Raw genomic sequence first — 16,965 nt, 5'->3', positions numbered from 1 at the left:
ATGAGTTGTAAATCACATGGACAGGGGCTCCCCCTCCACGTCAGGCTGGCTGGAAGCTGCTGCTTCCCTTGTCCCAGGGAGGAGCCAAGGTAGGCGGGCCACAAAGAGAAAAATAATATCCCTGCCCATCCCTCACCACTCCGGAGTTTTCTCTTTCAGGCAGTTTTTTGTTTGTTTGTTTGTTTGTTTTTCACAGTGAAGTTTTAATATAATTAAAAAATCCTGGCCTTTTGGATATATCCCTTCATTATGACGTTAGGAACAATATTGTTCCTGAAGTTGGCGAAAGGGGTGATTGAAGGGGAGTTGGCACTGCGAAAGCTGCCCCTTTGGAGGACCCTCTAGGGCCAGGGAATGTTTTTTTGGGTCTTGAGGAAACCCCCAGAAAACCCCAGTGGGCAAAGAAATCAGCCCCTTGGGCAGGTCAGAGGTGGAGGGCGGATTCCCCTACCTGGTGAAATAAGTTTATCATGAATGGAAGGTGCAGCCGAGTGAGAGGCAGATGTTGGAAGCTCGATGGAGGTGGATTTCAGCTCCATGCAGGGAAGAATTTTCTGACAATTAGAGCTGTCCAGATATCAATGGGTATCCTCAGCAGGTAGTGAGCTCCCCATTGCTAGAAGTGCTCAGGAAGTGAATTGACAGCTTCTTTTCAGTAAAGCCATCATATGTATCAAGACAGTGTAGGAGTTGGAGTAGATGACCACTCAGCTCCCATCCCCACGTAGACTGGGATTATATACAGCAGGTGTAACTTGTCACCCCAGATATGGACGAATGCAGTTTCTCTGAGTTCCTCTGCCAACATGAGTGTGTGAACCAGCCTGGCACGTACTTCTGCTCCTGCCCTCCAGGCTACATCCTGCTGGATGACAACCGAAGCTGTCAGGGTAAGGCTGTCCGGAGGGGCCTGGCTGGGGTGTGTGTGAGGTGGAGCTGCTTCAGGGGGTCATCTGGAGGTCCTCACCTGGGGAATTGTGTGCAGCTTTGGGAAGGTGGCAGGGGTGGGGGTGTGAGTGGGTGCTGGTGGCTGTCATAGTGGCAGCTCTGGGCAGGATGCCTGGCCTGGTGTCTTCCCGCCCTGTAACCCATCCTTTGGCCAGGATATTGGCCACTTAAACTTCTGTAATGAACTCTGCAGATGCAGACGGCAGCCTCTAAGCGTGGCTTTCTGCCTCCCCAGCCAGATCTCTGAGGCTCCTCTGAGAACTGCTCCAGAGCTAAGCAGGACTTTTATGGCCTGGCCAGAGCCTGGGCTTTCTTACGTGGCCTAGAGGGCAGTTTGGTCAGCCTTTCTCCAAGTGATCTCTCCTAGAGCATGGTTGCCAGGGAGACCTCACACACCTGACTGCTCTGTTCCTGGAAGGGTTGGGACCCCAGACTGTAAAAGGGTGGGTCTTCTTCTGTTTGCCTGCTTGGCCTGGCTTCCAGCCCCATGCTCCACACACTGAGGGGTCATTGTGGAAGCGACTGACACATTCTCAGTCTCCTTGAACCTGCCTTAGCTCATCGCCAAGCAAGAATTCTCCATAGTGGTGCCAGGCGACAGAAGTATCATGTGAGCTACAGATGTGAGCCATCTATGTAATTTTACATTTGCTAGTACCCACATTGAAACAGGAAAAGAAAATGGGTAAAATTACTTTTACTACTATATTCTCTTTTCTTTTCCTTTTTTTTTTTTTTTTTTTTGAGACAGAGTCTCACTCTGTGGCCCAGGCTGGAGTGCAGTGGTTCTCACTGCACTTGGCTCACTGCAGCCTCTGCCTCCCAGGTTAAAGTGATTCTCCTGCCTTAGCCTCCCAAGTAGCTGGGACTATAAGTGCATGCCACCATGCCGGGCTAATTTTTGTATTTTTAGTAGTGACGGTGTTTTACCATGTTGACCAGGCTGGTCTCGAACTCCTGTTTTTACTACTATATTTTCTTTAATGCAGTATATCCAAAATATTATTTCAGCATGTATTCAATATAAAAATTATTGATGAGATGTTTTACATTCTTTTTAAAATTATGTATATATATACACACACACATATATATGTATATATATTTAAATTAAGAGACAGGGCCTTGCTTTGTTACCCAGGCTGGTCTTGAACTCCTGGCTTCAAGTGATCCTCCTGCCTCAGCCTCCCAATGTGCTGGGATTACAGACATGAGCCTGGCTCACATTACTTTTTGATCCTAAGTCATCAAAATCTGGTGTGTATTTTCCACTTACAGCACATCTCAGTTTGGATCAGCCACATTCCGAGTACTCAGTAGCCATATATGGCCTGTGGCTGCCATATTGGATAGTACAGCTCTGTAGTAAGACCCAGCCTACCCCACCCCCACACATCTGGCCTGGCCAATAATGCTCTGCCTCTGCTTCTTGTCTACCCTGCATTTCAGACATCAATGAATGTGAGCACAGAAACCACACGTGCAACCTGCAGCAGACTTGCTACAATTTACAAGGGGGGTTCAAATGCATTGACCCCATCCGCTGTGAGGAACCTTATCTGAGGATCAGTGATAAGTAAGTCATGGTGTCCCCTTGGGGAACAGAAACCTGACGACGGCTCAGGAGGTTGGCGGTGTGGTGTGAAAGAGAGTGTACCAGCCAGGAAGTCAGGGGACCTGGCCCACTACCTATGTCATGTGCTCATGTGTGTGTGTGTGTGTGTATATAGAATAGAACCGAGTAGAATAGATAGAACAGACTGGAATAGAAAATATCAGAGTACATTGCACATAGCGAGAGTCAATATTGTTTTCTGCAACTTCTCTTTTAGTTTTGTGTGCTACTGGTTTGCAGTGCAAAATGTGTTACTGTGGGTTGTCAAAAAGTTTGCAGAACATTCCATTACAAGTTATAGGATCTGAAACACATACCTACATACAAGAAACAACTATTTTTCAAAATGTTTGACCACAACACACAGTAAGAAACACATACAAGGCTGGGTGTGGTGGCTCATGCCTGTAATCGCAGCACTTTGGGAGGCTGAGGTGGGTGGATTGCCTGAGCTCAAGAGTTCGAGAGCAGCCTGGCCAACATGGTGAAACCCTGTCTCTACTAAAAATACAAAAAAATTAACTGGGCATGCCACGCCTATAGTCCCAGCTACTCAGGAGGCTGAGGCATGAGAATCGCTTGAATCTGGGAGGAGGAGGTTACAATGAGCTGAGATTGTGCCACTGGAGTCCAGTCTGGGTGACAGAATGAGACTCTGTCTACACACACACACACACACACACACACACACACACAGTGTTCTCTATCACTCCCTCACTCATGCCAGAGCTATGCAAAGATTCTCTAGAAAGCTAACCAAGCTGAGAGTTGAGTCAGGGTTCTAGAATCTCCTCTTCCCTCTAATGACTTTGTTCTGGAAACATGGGGTCTTTTAGAGGTTGGCTCCTAAATGTAACATGCATAGGACTCACCTGGTGATCTCGTTAGAGTGTGATTCCGTGGGTTTGGGATGGGGCCCAAGATTCTGCCTTTCTGGCAAGCTCCCAGGTGAAATGAATGCTTCCAGTCTCCCTGGACTGCTCTGTGAGTATTGAGGTGCTGGACAGTTCTCTAGTTGGTGTTAATCAAGTTTCTGATGTCATCTTGGTCAACATTTTACTAAATCACCAGATGGCAAATATTAGAGTTGAGGATAGAATTAAAGTGAAGACAACTTCCAAACGGTTAAATGCAGTAGGACAGTGGCTTTCTGTTCCTGGCATACTAGGAGTTCCTTTTCCTTCTCTTTTATCCCTTTTTTAAACCGTCTTAGTTGCTTCTTGGCCTCCTATCTTCCAAATGTTCACACATTGACTTCCCTTGAGCAACACCAAACCCCCGCATGGGAGATGAAAGGATGAATCAAACACACCCATCCTGCCCTCTCAGAATACAGCCTCTAAGAGAGGAATTCATGGCTTACCAGTGGTTCCCACTTTGATAACAAATTGGCAAAAGAGAGGATGATGCCGGGACAGGTGGGTCCATTAGAGACATCTTCACTTGTTGCTAAGAGCTGTGCTTCTAAGCAACTCTTTAGAACAGGGCTTTTTGACCCCCGATATAAGGGCTGTTTGTGGCAGAGCAGAGCTCCAGGCTGCTCTTCCCAGCTTCTTTTCCTGGTTCTCTCTGGGTTTTTCCAGGCCGCCCCTGTCTGTGGCTGGGGAGCTGATCCGTTTCAGCTCGCAGCACTGAGCTGGAGTTACTGGTGGAGTCTCTGGCATGACGCTGACAATGCTCCATGACTCCCTCGCTCCAGGCTCCAGTCCAGTAGGACTCCAGCAGCCCCTTCCAACTCCTTGTCCGGTTCAGGTGTCCTGTGCTTCTGCCAGTCTGAACAGGACTTGCTCACGCCTTTACCCGTGTCCAGGAATGGCCAACCTCCCTGCTTGTGTGCACATACTTCCGGCCATATGGAAGGCATTCCTTTCATCTCCACACAGCCAGAGCTGCCCCATCTTTCAGACTTCAGCTCAGATGCCACCTCTCCCAGCTGTTTGTGGTCCTCTTCAGCTGGGAGCCATCACTCCCTCCTCCAAACTTCTTTTAGAAAACAATGATTTTATATGCCACACATGATACTTTGTTGTGGCCATTTAGGCACTAGAGACGTTTTGACTTGGCTGTTTTGATGCAGCCTTAAAAAAATGAAACTTGCTCTGCCACCCAGGCTGGAGTGCAGTGGTGCAATCTCAGCTCATTGAAGCCTCAACCTTTTGGGCTCAAACAATCGTCCTGCCTCAGCCTTTTAAGTAGCTAGGACTATGGGTGTGTGCCAGTGTGCCTGGCATATATATATATATAAAATATATATATTTTTATATATTATATACAATATAATATATTTATATATAATATATTTTATATATTATATATAATATATTAATATATTTTATATATTATATTGTATATAATATATAATATATATTTATATATTATATAATATATTTTTATATATTTTATATATATATATATTTGGTAAAGCCAGAGGTCTTGAACTCCTGGACTCAAGTCATCCTCCTGCCTCAGCCTTTCAAAGTGCTGGGATTATAGGCATGAGACACCATACTCTGCTTAGAATGAATGGAAATTTATAAAAAGGAAGAGTAGGCTGGATGGTTTAGATGGAGGAGTCCAAAGGCCTCTCTGAAGAAATGACATTTGGGCTGGAACAGGAAAATGAGTTGATTTTAACTAAATAGAGTGGAAGATCAGAAGGAACAGTATGTGCAAGGGCTAGAAGGCAAAAGTGCCTCGAAGGCACTGGAGATGGTTGGATGTGGACTCTCTTTTGGAAGTAGAACCAACAGGTTTTGTGGATAGACTGGAAGTTAGAAAGCGGCAGAAACACAGTAAGACTGACTCCTAGCGTTGGCCACCACCGCACATATCAACAGACATCTTCATCCTATTGTGAACCCTATTGTGGAGTCTCAGGGCAGGGTCGGAGACAGAGGAAGGGGGTGTTAGGGGTGAATCAAGGGGTGTCTATAACAGGCATTCTTTGGTAGTAAAAGTCAGTGATTTTATATTAGGGCACTCTGTTAATAGTTGCTTCGTATTAGAGATATTTGTGTCTGTGATTTATTTCTCCTATTAGAAAGCAAACTATCTGAGGTCAGAATCTTATTATTCATTGAATTTCCAAAATGTCCAATGTCTTATCTTGTACATAGTTCTAACTCTTGTTTATCAATTATCAAATGACAATATTTGATTATATTCTATTCAATTCCATTCCATGCAGACTGAGCTGAGTGCAATAGAGAATGTACAAGGATCTCCAAGACCTGTTAATCCAATTTCTTACTTTAAAAATTTCTTTCTTCCTTTTTTTTTCTTTTTGTTTTGTTTTTTGAGACAGGGTCTTGCTCTGCCGCCCAGGCTGGAGCGGCATATTTGGCCTACATGGCAAGTGTAAACTATCTTGGAGAATGTTCTAATGTTCTGAAAACCAGAGATCTAAGGTTTATATTCTATTTAGTACCAGAACGTCTGCTTGGTGAGAAAAGTCCATTCTCTAGGAAACAGAGCTCGCCTACATGCTGGAGAGTTTTTAGACTCAAGCTAGGAGCAGAGACATTCTACAGTTATGGCATTTGGATGTTAAAAATGGGATGGCCTCATTTTCAGTGTTTTAAGAGAGGAAGTAGGCACAACCAGCACCTGGAATGGATTTCTTGAGTTCTCACATGATTTCCCTTTCCACAGCCGCTGTATGTGTCCTGCTGAGAACCCTGGCTGCAGAGACCAGCCCTTTACCATCTTGTACCGGGACATGGACGTGGTGTCAGGACGCTCCGTTCCTGCTGACATCTTCCAAATGCAAGCCACGACCCGCTACCCTGGGGCCTATTACATTTTCCAGATCAAATCTGGGAATGAGGGCAGAGAATTTTATATGCGGGTAAGAAGGAGTGGGGACTGGGGACACCATCTGTAACAGTGGCCTTGTGCTGTCTCTCCCAGGAACATGCTGAATGCAGGCAGGTAAGAGTGGAGCTAGGAGGGACAGGCATTGAGAGAGAAGAGTGGAGAGTGTGGTTCAAGGTCCTGGTTTCCACCACTTTCTGTGTAGTCTTACAAAAGATACTTCTCCTCCTGAGCCTCAGGATTCTCATCTGTGAAATGGGAAGTTAGGCCAAGACTCAATCTCAGGCCTCTTTTCTCCTAACATTCTGTTGGAGAGGCATTCACTTCTCCATTTTTCCCCCCACCCATGTGACGGGTATTTCTTAAGTACCTACTATGCAGGCCAGGCACAGTGCTGACGCCTGTAATCCCAGCACTTTGGGAGGCTGAGATGGTGGATCACCTGAGGTCAGGAGTTTGAGACCAGCCTGGCCAACATGGTGAAACCCATCTCTACTAAAAATACAAAAATTAGCCAGGCGTGGTGGCGCAAGCCTGTAATCCCAGCTATTTGGGAGGCTGAGGCCGGAGAATCGCTTGAACCTGGGAGGCGAAAGTTGCAGTGAGCTGAGATCATGCCACTGCACTGCAGCCTGGGTGACAGAGCCAGACTGTCTCAAAAACAAAAAAACGAAACAAAACAAACAAACAAAACAACCTACCACGCACTTCTAGAAACCAAGGATACAGCAATGCAGAAAACTTCCCCAAATCCTTGCCCTCAGGGTACTTGCTTTACAGAGAATGTGTTAAAGGTGTGGCTCGCAGACGTGGGCTCTATTAGACGTGGGCTCTATCAGCGTGGTCCAGCACAGTGGCCTCTGTGGCTCTTTAAAACTGAATGAATTAAATAAAATTAAAAATTCAGTTTTTTCAGGGCACTAGCCACATTTCAGGTGTTCAAAACCACACATAGCTACTGTATGAGACATCCCAGATACATGTCTATCGCCATAGGAAGTTTGATTAGACAACACTGACTTACCCACATCAGCAAAAGGTTTTAAAGCAGACATGCTACAATATGTTTACTTTTTTTTTTTTTTTGTAAATTGTATGCATCTAATACTGTGTCATTTGTATTATTGAGCTTCATATCCTGCAACTCTTGGGAGCGACCACCCCTCTTTAGAGACCACTGGCTGGCCGGGCGCGGTGGCTGACGCCTGTAATCCCAGCAGTTTGGGAGGCCAAGGCAGGTGGATCACCTGAGGTCGGGAGTTTGACACCAGCCTGACCAACATGGTAAAACCCCGTCTCTACTAAAAATATAAAAATTAGCCGGACGTGGTGGCGCACACCTGTAATCCCAGCTACTCAGGAGGCTGAGGCAGGAGAATCGCTTGAACTCAGGAGGCAGAGGTTGCAGTGAACCGAAATCTTGCCATTGCATTTCAGCTTGGGTGACAAGAGCAAGACTCCGTCTTAAATTAATAAATAGAGACCACTGGCTTAGAACAATGTTTTTCACATTTCAGTGTGAATTTGGGCACTTGCCCAGAAAGCAGATTCCAGAGCTCCCTCTCCAGAGAATCAATTTCGGAAGATGATGAGTGAGGCATAGGTGTATTAATTTCCCAGTTTCCCGGGGCTGCTGTAACAAATTGCTACAAACTAGGTGGCTTACCCAGTAGTGGTGGTTCCCACCTGTAACCCCAGCACCTTGCGGGGCCAAGGCGGGAGGATCATTTGAGGCCTGAAGTTTGACACCAGCCTGGGCAATGTAGTGAGACCCTGCCTTTACTTTAAAAAATAATAATAGTAAGGCTGGGCGTGGTGGCTCATGCCTGTAATCTCAGCACTTTGGGAGGCCAAGGTGGACAGATGTCTGAGCTCAGGAGCTCAAGACCAGCCTGGGCAACATGGCAAAACTCTGTCTCTACAAAAAAAAAAGTTAGCCGGGCATGGTGGCAGGCACCTGTAGTCTCAGCTACCTGGGGTGGTGTAGCAGGGAGGTGGTTTGAGATGGGAGGATTGCTTGAGCCCAGGAGGTCAAAGGTGCAGTGAACTGAGATCACACCACTGTATTCCAGTCTGGGCAACAGAGGGAGACCCCATCTCTGAAAAACAATAAAAATAAAAACTTGGTGGCTTAAGGCAAAGGAAATTTATTGTCTCATAGTTCTGTAAGTCAGGAGTCTGAAATCAGTTTCACTGAGCTGAAATTCAGGTGTCAGCAGGGCTGTGTTCCCTTTGGAGGCTCTAGAGGAGAATCTCTTCCAAGTCTCTTCCAGCTTCTGGGGGCTGCCAGCATTTCTTGACTGTGGCTGCATCACTCCAATATCTGCCTCTGTGGTTACGCTGCCTCCTCTTCCTCTTCTGTGTGTATCAAATCTCCCTTTGTCTCCTTCTTATATTGACACCTGTGAGTAGATTTAGGGACCATTCAGACAATCCAGATAGTCTCTCTGTCCAGATTCTTAATCACATCTGCAAAAACCCTTTTCCTTATAAGAGAACAGGTTCCAAGGATTAGGACTTGGATCTCTTTGGGGGCTATTATTCAGTTTACTGCACCCAGGAATCTGTATTTCTAACAGATGCTGCTGTGATCCTCCAGGGTCACTGTGGGGAGCCATATTGAAAAGGACAGGTCCATGGGAGTTTATGTGCTTTCATTAGGGACTGGGCCCTATGAAGTCATGGGCCACAAAGCAGGAAGACAGAAATTGTCCGATAAGGCTGGCTTTCCAAGGGTCCATGCTGTCCAAAGCTGTGGGACCCTCCCCGGCAAGCCACTCAGTCATTCTAATGTGGGCTCTGGAGCCATTTCTTCTACAGTTTAACAATTTAACAATTGTGTGATGTGACCTAACCTCTCTGGACCTCTAGATGAGTGTTTACTTTAGGATTAGATGAGATCATCCACTTAGCGCCCTGTCTGGAATACTGTTTTTATCAAAGAAGCGGAGTTTGGTGGTGGGAGTGAAACAGTCAATGACTTTCTTTTTCTCACGCTGTTGGATCAAACCTGTGAGCACCTGGGTTACATCTCAGGTCAGTTCCCTAGGATTCACAGGCATGTTCCATTTCTATTGGACTGTCTCATTCTCTCACGTCAAAAGTCTGTGCTAGTTTAAATGGAAACTTCAACCTCTCTGTCTCTTACCCACTGTGAAGTTTCTCCCTGTCTCCTAGTTCAGAGCAGGCACGGGGTGTGGTTGGCCTCTGCCCTGCCCTCTTCTTACCCTCCCAGTAATGGTAGTGCTGGCCCTGGATCCTCCAGGGCTCATGGTGGAGGAGCAGGTGGTAGAAAGGGTAAGGTTGGGAGAGCGAGGCTCCTCCCTGATTGTTGCCATTGTAACCAGGCATTGGTGCTCCCTCAGGGGCAGAGACCCCAAAGCTGTGGCTTTCACAGGATGCTTTTTTGGGTCTTTTGGAGATTTGCCTGAGGACTTCACACTGACCAGTCCATGATATGGGCAGTAGGGCCTGTGCTTGGTCACTTGCTACTCCAAACCTCTCAGCCCCTAATTCTGGGGCTACGTCCCATACAGATGTTCCGTGGTGGTAGTGAGGTGGAGGGTGTCATGGCATCCTGGCAGCAGACCTTACACAAGGGCCTTTCAGGATGTCAACATCAGCTCCTTGCATTCCCCATTCCTCACTATGGTGTGCGGGCAGCTCAGGGCTCACATCTCCAGACTTCTCCTGGAGAGACTGGTACCACCTTCTGCATCCTTGAACTTCAGGGGTCTGCATTTCTGAGCAGTTTTTTTGTTTTTTTCTTGAAACCCCTCTTGATTGAGATGGAGGCTGGTAAGTGTGTTTAATAAAATATATGTAGAGTTGGGCACAGGGGCTCATGCCTGTAATCCCACCTACTCTGGAGGCTGAAGTGGGCGGATCGCTGGAGCCCAGGAGTTCAAGTCCAGCCTGGGCAACATAGTGAGACCCTATCTCTACAAAAAAAGATTTTAAAAAATTAGCCAGGTGTGGTGGCATGGCCTGTAACCACAGCTACCCTGGAGGCTGAGACGAGAAGATAACTTGAGTCCAGGAGTTCGAGGCTGCAGTGAGCTATGATTGTACCACTGCACTCCAGCTTGTGTGGCAGAGCGAGACCCTGCCTCTAAAAACAAAAACAAACAAACGAAAAAGTATGTTTGTAGGCTGGAGGGGGTGACGGAATGAGGGAAACATCTGGCTTTGGATCACAACTTTGTAAGTCCTGTATAACCCCCAATAACTCCACATACAGCATCAGCAGCAAGCCGTGTATAGTACCTGTATGTGTCAGACACTATTCTAAGTGCTTTCTATACAGTAACCCTTTACTCTTCACAAGAATCCTATGATATAGGATGGTTTTATCCAGATTTTACAGATGAGAGCACTGGGGCACAAAGCCAAGCAACCTGCCCAACTAGTCTCATAACTAATAAGCACTGGGGCAGGATTTGAACCTAAGCAGCCTGGCACCAAATATCTGTGCTGTTACACTTTTCTTTTAGGATGGGGAGGTATGTTTTACCTGCTCTTCCAGCTTCCGGGTCTCTGAAGAAATTGAGATCACAAGAAAAATCTAACATCCAGTTACAATAGAAAGTATTCAAGAAATAGCAGTTACGATTGTATAGATTGTATAGATTGTATAGATACTGTTGTGGCAACTGCTACCGTTGCTGCTACTGTTGTAAGGAGGCTGTGAGCTGCTGGGCCATTAGGGCTTGGGAATGCTACCCAAGGGACTAGAGCATTGTGTGGGAGGTGGGGCTGGATGGCCGTCCCTAAGATTCATTGATTTGATTATAAGCACATGGGAGGAGCTTCATCTCACCCCGCAGGCAAACCACACACACTCGCATGGACACACGCACACACTTATGCCCACACGTGTACATGTATGCACACACAAGCCCATTCATAAGCCTTACTGGCTGTCTGTCTCTCACTGAGCCCTAGAAAGAGGACTGATGATTGGCTCTGGTCAGGTGGCTTGGGGGTCATAATTAGGGCCAGAAGAAGGAGCAAGGTCATGGGGTTCAGACTGTGCCAAAGTGCACTTACTCCATGTCACACATGGATCAAGTGGCAGGGCCCATGGAAGCTGGCCTGCTGCAGCGTGGCTGTTTGCCACAGGTCAGACCATGCCATCCCACAAGCTGATTGGAACAAACCTGAGTGCATGTGGGATCAGGGCCAGGAAGACATACGGCTAGTGGGCTGTTGGCAGCCGACGCCCAGCGTGGTCAAGTCCACTGGTGTTCAGTCATTCGTGTGCATTCTTCCGTCACCAGCATGCATTCAGCACCACTGTGTATGAGGCTTCAGGTCAGGCACTGAGCGTTGAGAAACAAACAGGATGTGGTCTCTGCCCTGGAGGAACCCACACACACCTTAGCGGAGAGGGGGAAAACAACCTAGCAAACACAACACAAAGTGGTGATTCTCAAGTCAAGACCCACGGGATGGTGAGTAAATGGAGAGGTACAGAGACCTTATCAGAGAGTGTAGTGGTTAGAAGCATGATTTTTGGAGCCATAAAGTCTAGTACCATGCAGTAGTTTTGTGGCCTTATGTAGTATCCCTAACCTACTTATAGCATAGGGTTATGAGGATTAATTAAGAGGTGTAGGAAAGGTTGTAGCCAGATGCCTGGCATCATCACCACCACCATCATCACTACCACCACCACCACCCTCCTCCTCCTCATCTTTTCACACCACCAAGGCTACTAATGCCCACGGGCTCTCAGGGGGTTATTTCATTAATGCCTTGGCTCTGCCCTAAAAGCTGAATGTGGAGGTGGCTGTCCTCAGCTCTTGTGGCAGGTACTTGAGCTCTTCCAGGTGCTTGTGGGTAGGGTGGACCCAGGTGGAGGCTGGACTCCCCAGCTTCTACAGTTACTTCCAAATGGGAGAGTCTAGGATTCTTTTGTACTCAGGAGAATTTACCAGGAGAGCCCAAAGGAACAACTTGGAAGTTTGCACTTGCCCCCTTCTCCCTTCCAGACCTTGGGCTCCGCAGATCTCCCTCCGGAGGGCTGCCCCCAGCTCGGGGTTCTCAACTCTTGGTCTTTGTTTACGCAGTGAAAGCTGGTGAGATATTTGTATACGTAAAGGCTGCCGGCACTTCCTTGTGTGGCTTTACCCTCTGAAGTCCTGGCCCAGGGCTCAGGTTTCATAAGGGCTGACAAGGAAGTCCAAGCGATCTTCTGCATGAGGAGGTGCCAATCACGTGGATGCTGACGGGAACAGGAGGAACCAGTGCCAAGGGGAAATTGTGTGGCTGTCTGTCAGGCTGCCGATAGCCTCACGGGTAGGGGAGGTCCCAGCACCTGGCCTGCACCTGTCTGCCAGCCCCACCCTTGTCTTACCTGTGGTGGATTTTGGGGATGTTCAGAGCTTTATGGGGCGCCCTCCTTTTATGGAGACAGATGAAACATCTAGTGTAGCTGTAGACCAGCTGAGTTCCTTTATTTTGCAGAGACTGTTGCTTTCAGCTTCTGGACACAGGGTTGAGCTCTGCAGTGTATGGGAAGTGATTGTCCAGCCCATCCCTTTTCTCCCTCTACCAGTGCCAATATCTGTCCCTTGCACTGACCGCGAGCATCTCTCATTAGGTCGGTGCTAGGAAGAAGTGAAACACACATCAGCCTTTTCTAATACCTGCTGTGCAGTGGAAAAAGCCCTGGGGCTTGGGGTCAGAAAAACCCGAATGGAAGCTCTTGGCTCTGCCCAAGACTAGCTGGGTAACCCTAAGCAATTATTTAACCTCATGAGATCTCAGTTTGCTTACTCATAAAACGGGGAAGTAATGAGTCATACCTTCCATACAGCACTTAGAAAGGACAGCCAGGGCCCTCCACCTGGGTCCTGTGTTTTTAGATCAACACTTCTCAATAATTAATGTGCACACAAAGCCCTGGGGATTGTGTTAAGCTATAGATTCTGGCTCAGTAGATCTTAGCCAGGGCCTGAGATTCTTCATTTATAAGAAGCTCCCTGGCCGGGCGCGGTGGCTCAAGCCTGTAATCCCAGCACTTTGGGAGGCCGAGATGGGCAGATCACGAGGTCAGGAGATCAAGACCATCCTGGCTAACACGGCGAAACCCCGTCTCTACTAAAAAATACAAAAAACTAGCCGGGCGAGTTGGCGGGCGCCTGTAGTCCCAGCTACTCGGGAGGCTGAGGCAGGAGAATGGCATAAACCCGGGAGGCGGAGCTTGCAGTGAGCTGAGATCCGGCCACTGCACTCCAGCCTGGGTGACAGAGGGAGACTCCATCTCAAAAAATAAATAATAAAAATAAGAAGCTCCCTGGTGATGCCCATGCTGCTGGTCCAGGGACCACACTTTGGCAAGGCCTTTCAGGATTTTATGAGATTTTTTTTTTTTTTTTTTTTAGTCGGAGTCTCGCTCTGTCGTCCAGGGTAGAGTGCAGTGGTGCGATCTCTACTCACTGCAACCTCCGCCCCCCAGGTTCAAGCAATTCTTGTGCCTCAGCCTCCCGAGTAGCTGGGATTATAGGCACCTGCCAACACGCCCCACTAATTTTTCTGTTTTTAGTAGAGATGGGGTTTCACCATATTGGCCAGGCTGGTCTCGAACTCCTGGCCTCAAGTGATCCGTCCACCTCTGCCTCCCAAATGCTGGGATTACAGTTGTGAGCCATGGTGCCCAGCCATTTTATGAGGACTAAATAAGCAGATGTACATAAACATGGTTAGAAGAGTGCCTCACACATGATGAGTGCTCAACTGATGTCATTCCTCTCTGCCTTCCTCCTTGAAAGTTTTAGAAAAAGACTCAGTGGAGGAGAGAGTTCACGTGAAATTATTAGGACCACAGTGATCAGGTTGCAGAATGGTGAAGCTGGAGGTGACTCTAGGGTGTCTAGAGGGCAACTCTTAAATTCCACCTTGCCCAGGCATCACCTAAAAATATACTGACCTAGAAAATCTTGGAATGGGCCCCTGGAATTGTTAGTTTTAAAAAAAAGTTCCAGTAGCTTTTGATGCCTTTTTTTTTTTTTTTTTTTTTTTTTAATTACTGATCTGGTCCAAACCCTCATTTTATTTTTTCTCAAACACGTTTTTTAAAACTTTTATTCTGCTTTCAAGGGTACATGTGCATGGTGGTCCTCTAGGTAAATGACTGTGTTGTAGGAGTTTGGTATACGTATTATGTCATCATCCAGGTAATAAGCACAGTACCCAGTGGGTAGTTTTTCGATCCCCTCCCTCCTCCTGCCTCCCACCCTGAAGCAGACCATGGTGCCTGTTGTTCCCTTCTTTGTGTCCATGTGTACTCAATGCCAAACCCTCATTTTAGAGATGAGCCCCAGAGAAGTGAAGTGACAGCCCTAAGCCATGTAGAAGGTTCAATCAATGATTCGTTCATCATTCACTATATATTTTCTGAACACCTTCTGTGTTCAAGGCACCATGCTGGGTTCTAGGGGGACTCGGTGGTGAAAAGCCTGACCCCGGTACCTGTTCTTACAGAACTCATAGCCTAGTGGGGGCCCAGATATCAGACGTGGATCAGGTAGACAGTGTGGACAATCATGCATAGTCATAAATGCTTTCCATCCTGTATAAAGTAGAGGCTGCAGCGGCAGAGGTCGCAGGGGACCTGACTTAGATTGGGGAATCAGAGAAGGCTCCTCTTAGGAAGTGACCTTTCAGATGAGACCTGAAGGATTGGCAGAAAAGAGCCAGGTGGAGAGTGGGCAAAGCCAGGGAAAGAGCGTGGCACAGTTGAGGCACCGAGGGGGTGCCAGTTTGACTGACGGAGGCAAGGGGAGTGCCCTGGTGGGGCTGCAGGGGCACCATGCAGGCCTTTTCTCACTGGTGTCCCCCGGTTCTGTCCACAGCAAACGGGCCCCATCAGTGCCACCCTGGTGATGACACGCCCCATCAAAGGGCCCCGGGAAATCCAGCTGGACTTGGAAATGATCACTGTCAACACTGTCATTAACTTCAGAGGCAGCTCCGTGATCCGACTGCGGATATATGTGTCGCAGTACCCATTCTGAGCCTCGGGCTGGAGCCTCCGACGCTGGCTCTCATCGGCACCAAGGGACAGGAGAAGAGGAAATAACAGAGAGAATGAGAGCGACACAGACGTTATGCGTTTCCTGCTGAACATTTCCCTGAAGAGTCAGCCCCGACATCCTGACTCTCACCTGTACTATTGCAGAGCTGTCACCCTGAAGGACATGCCACCCCCAGTTCCTATGATGCAGTTATCAAAAAGTATTATCATTGCTCCCCTGATGTAAGATTGTTGGTGAATTTTCAAGGCCTTCAGTTTATTTCCATGTTTCTCAAAGAAAATAGATTAGGTTTGCGGGGGTCTGAGTCTGTGTTCAAAGACTGTGAACAGCTTGCTGTCACCTCTTCACCTCTTTCACTCCTTCTCTCACTGTGTTACTGCTTTGCAAAGACCCGGGAGCTGGTGGGGAACGCTGGGAGTAGCTAGTTTGCTTTTTGCCTACACTGAGAAGGCTATGTAAACAAACCACAGCAGGATCGAAGGGTTTGAGAATGTATTTCAAAACCATGTCTGGTATTTTCAGCCATAAAAGAAGTTTGAGTTGTCCGTAAATTTGTATAACGGTTTAATCCTGTCTTGTTCATTTTGAGTATTTTTAAAAAATATGTTGTAGAATTCCTTCAAAAGGCCTTCAGACACATACTATGTTCTGTCTTCCCAAACTCAGTCTCCTCTCCATTTTAGCCCAATGTTTTCTTTGAGGACCCCTTAATCTTGCTTTCTTTAGAATTTTTACCCAATTGGATTGGAAGGCAGAGGTCTCCAAACTGATTAAATATTTGAAGAGAGCTTGTGTTTGGTTCATTTTGACATCATAGATGATTCAGCATTTGGGGTTCTAGTTCTGTTTAAACCTGTTTATCATGTGCTTAGAAAGCTCTCCAGGGAGCTAGGGCATTATCTGTCACTCTGGCAAGTTGATGGAGGGGGGCGGTGGGGCAGAGAAATGGGGGTGGTGGGGAAGTTAGGGGGAGGCATCATCCCTGAGTCCTGTTTCATCTGATTAGAAAACAACCAACAATTCTTCTCTTATGCAGATTATTTCCAATGCTCCTGCAGAACAGGAATGTATTCAAGTTACTTTGAACCAGTGACCCTCAATCCTGGCTGCATAGAAGGATAACCAGTAGAACTTTGGAGAAAAGACTGATTCCCTGGGACATGCCCCCAGACACTCTGATGTCACTGGGCTTAGGTAGGGCCCGGCCATCACGATTTTTGAAAACTTGACTACATAGCCAGAGTCGAGAATGTATTGTTATAAATCGTAGAAAGAGAGGTGGACAGATGGGGCTGGAGACTTAGCTGCCTTACCTTCAATGTCTTTTCTGCTCATTGTAGGATTCATTATTCTTTTCCTGGTCAGGGCCTCTGGATATCCTTCAAATCTTAGAACCCTGGGCAGGGGCCAACCGACAGTCAACATTGCAAGTCACAGGAGGACAGGTTGGGATGGCTGTCTTTATGTCCCACCCCAGGAATCACCCCAAGGCTTCAGGAAAAAAGTGCACTCCCTGATAGCCAAGGTGGAGTCTACGGATCCATCTGA

General features: G+C 47.3%; 1 protein-coding gene across 3 annotated transcripts in view; it reads left to right on the top strand.

The window, feature by feature from the left end:
* The window catches only part of FBLN5 (fibulin 5), a 79,124-nt gene extending 62,924 nt beyond the window's left edge, over window positions 1-16,200 (top strand). For 2 of the 3 annotated variants that reach the window (XM_025391380.1, XM_025391379.1), the window contains 4 exons: window positions 768-890; window positions 2,398-2,524; window positions 6,215-6,410; window positions 15,235-16,200. In XM_025391380.1, the coding sequence (XP_025247165.1) occupies window positions 768-890; window positions 2,398-2,524; window positions 6,215-6,410; window positions 15,235-15,396 (608 nt within the window). In that variant the 3' untranslated portion in view covers window positions 15,397-16,200. The remainder of the gene's footprint in view (window positions 1-767; window positions 891-2,397; window positions 2,525-6,214; window positions 6,411-15,234) is intronic. The other variant, XM_025391378.1, reaches the window with a different exon arrangement.
* Window positions 16,201-16,965: the final 765 nt, after the last annotated feature.

This window comes from Theropithecus gelada, chromosome 7b, assembly GCF_003255815.1.
Source record: "Theropithecus gelada isolate Dixy chromosome 7b, Tgel_1.0, whole genome shotgun sequence".
NCBI lineage: Eukaryota > Metazoa > Chordata > Mammalia > Primates > Cercopithecidae > Theropithecus > Theropithecus gelada.
The sequence above is the reverse complement of the archived record's forward strand: the minus strand, read 5'-3'. Positions and strand labels throughout refer to the sequence as shown.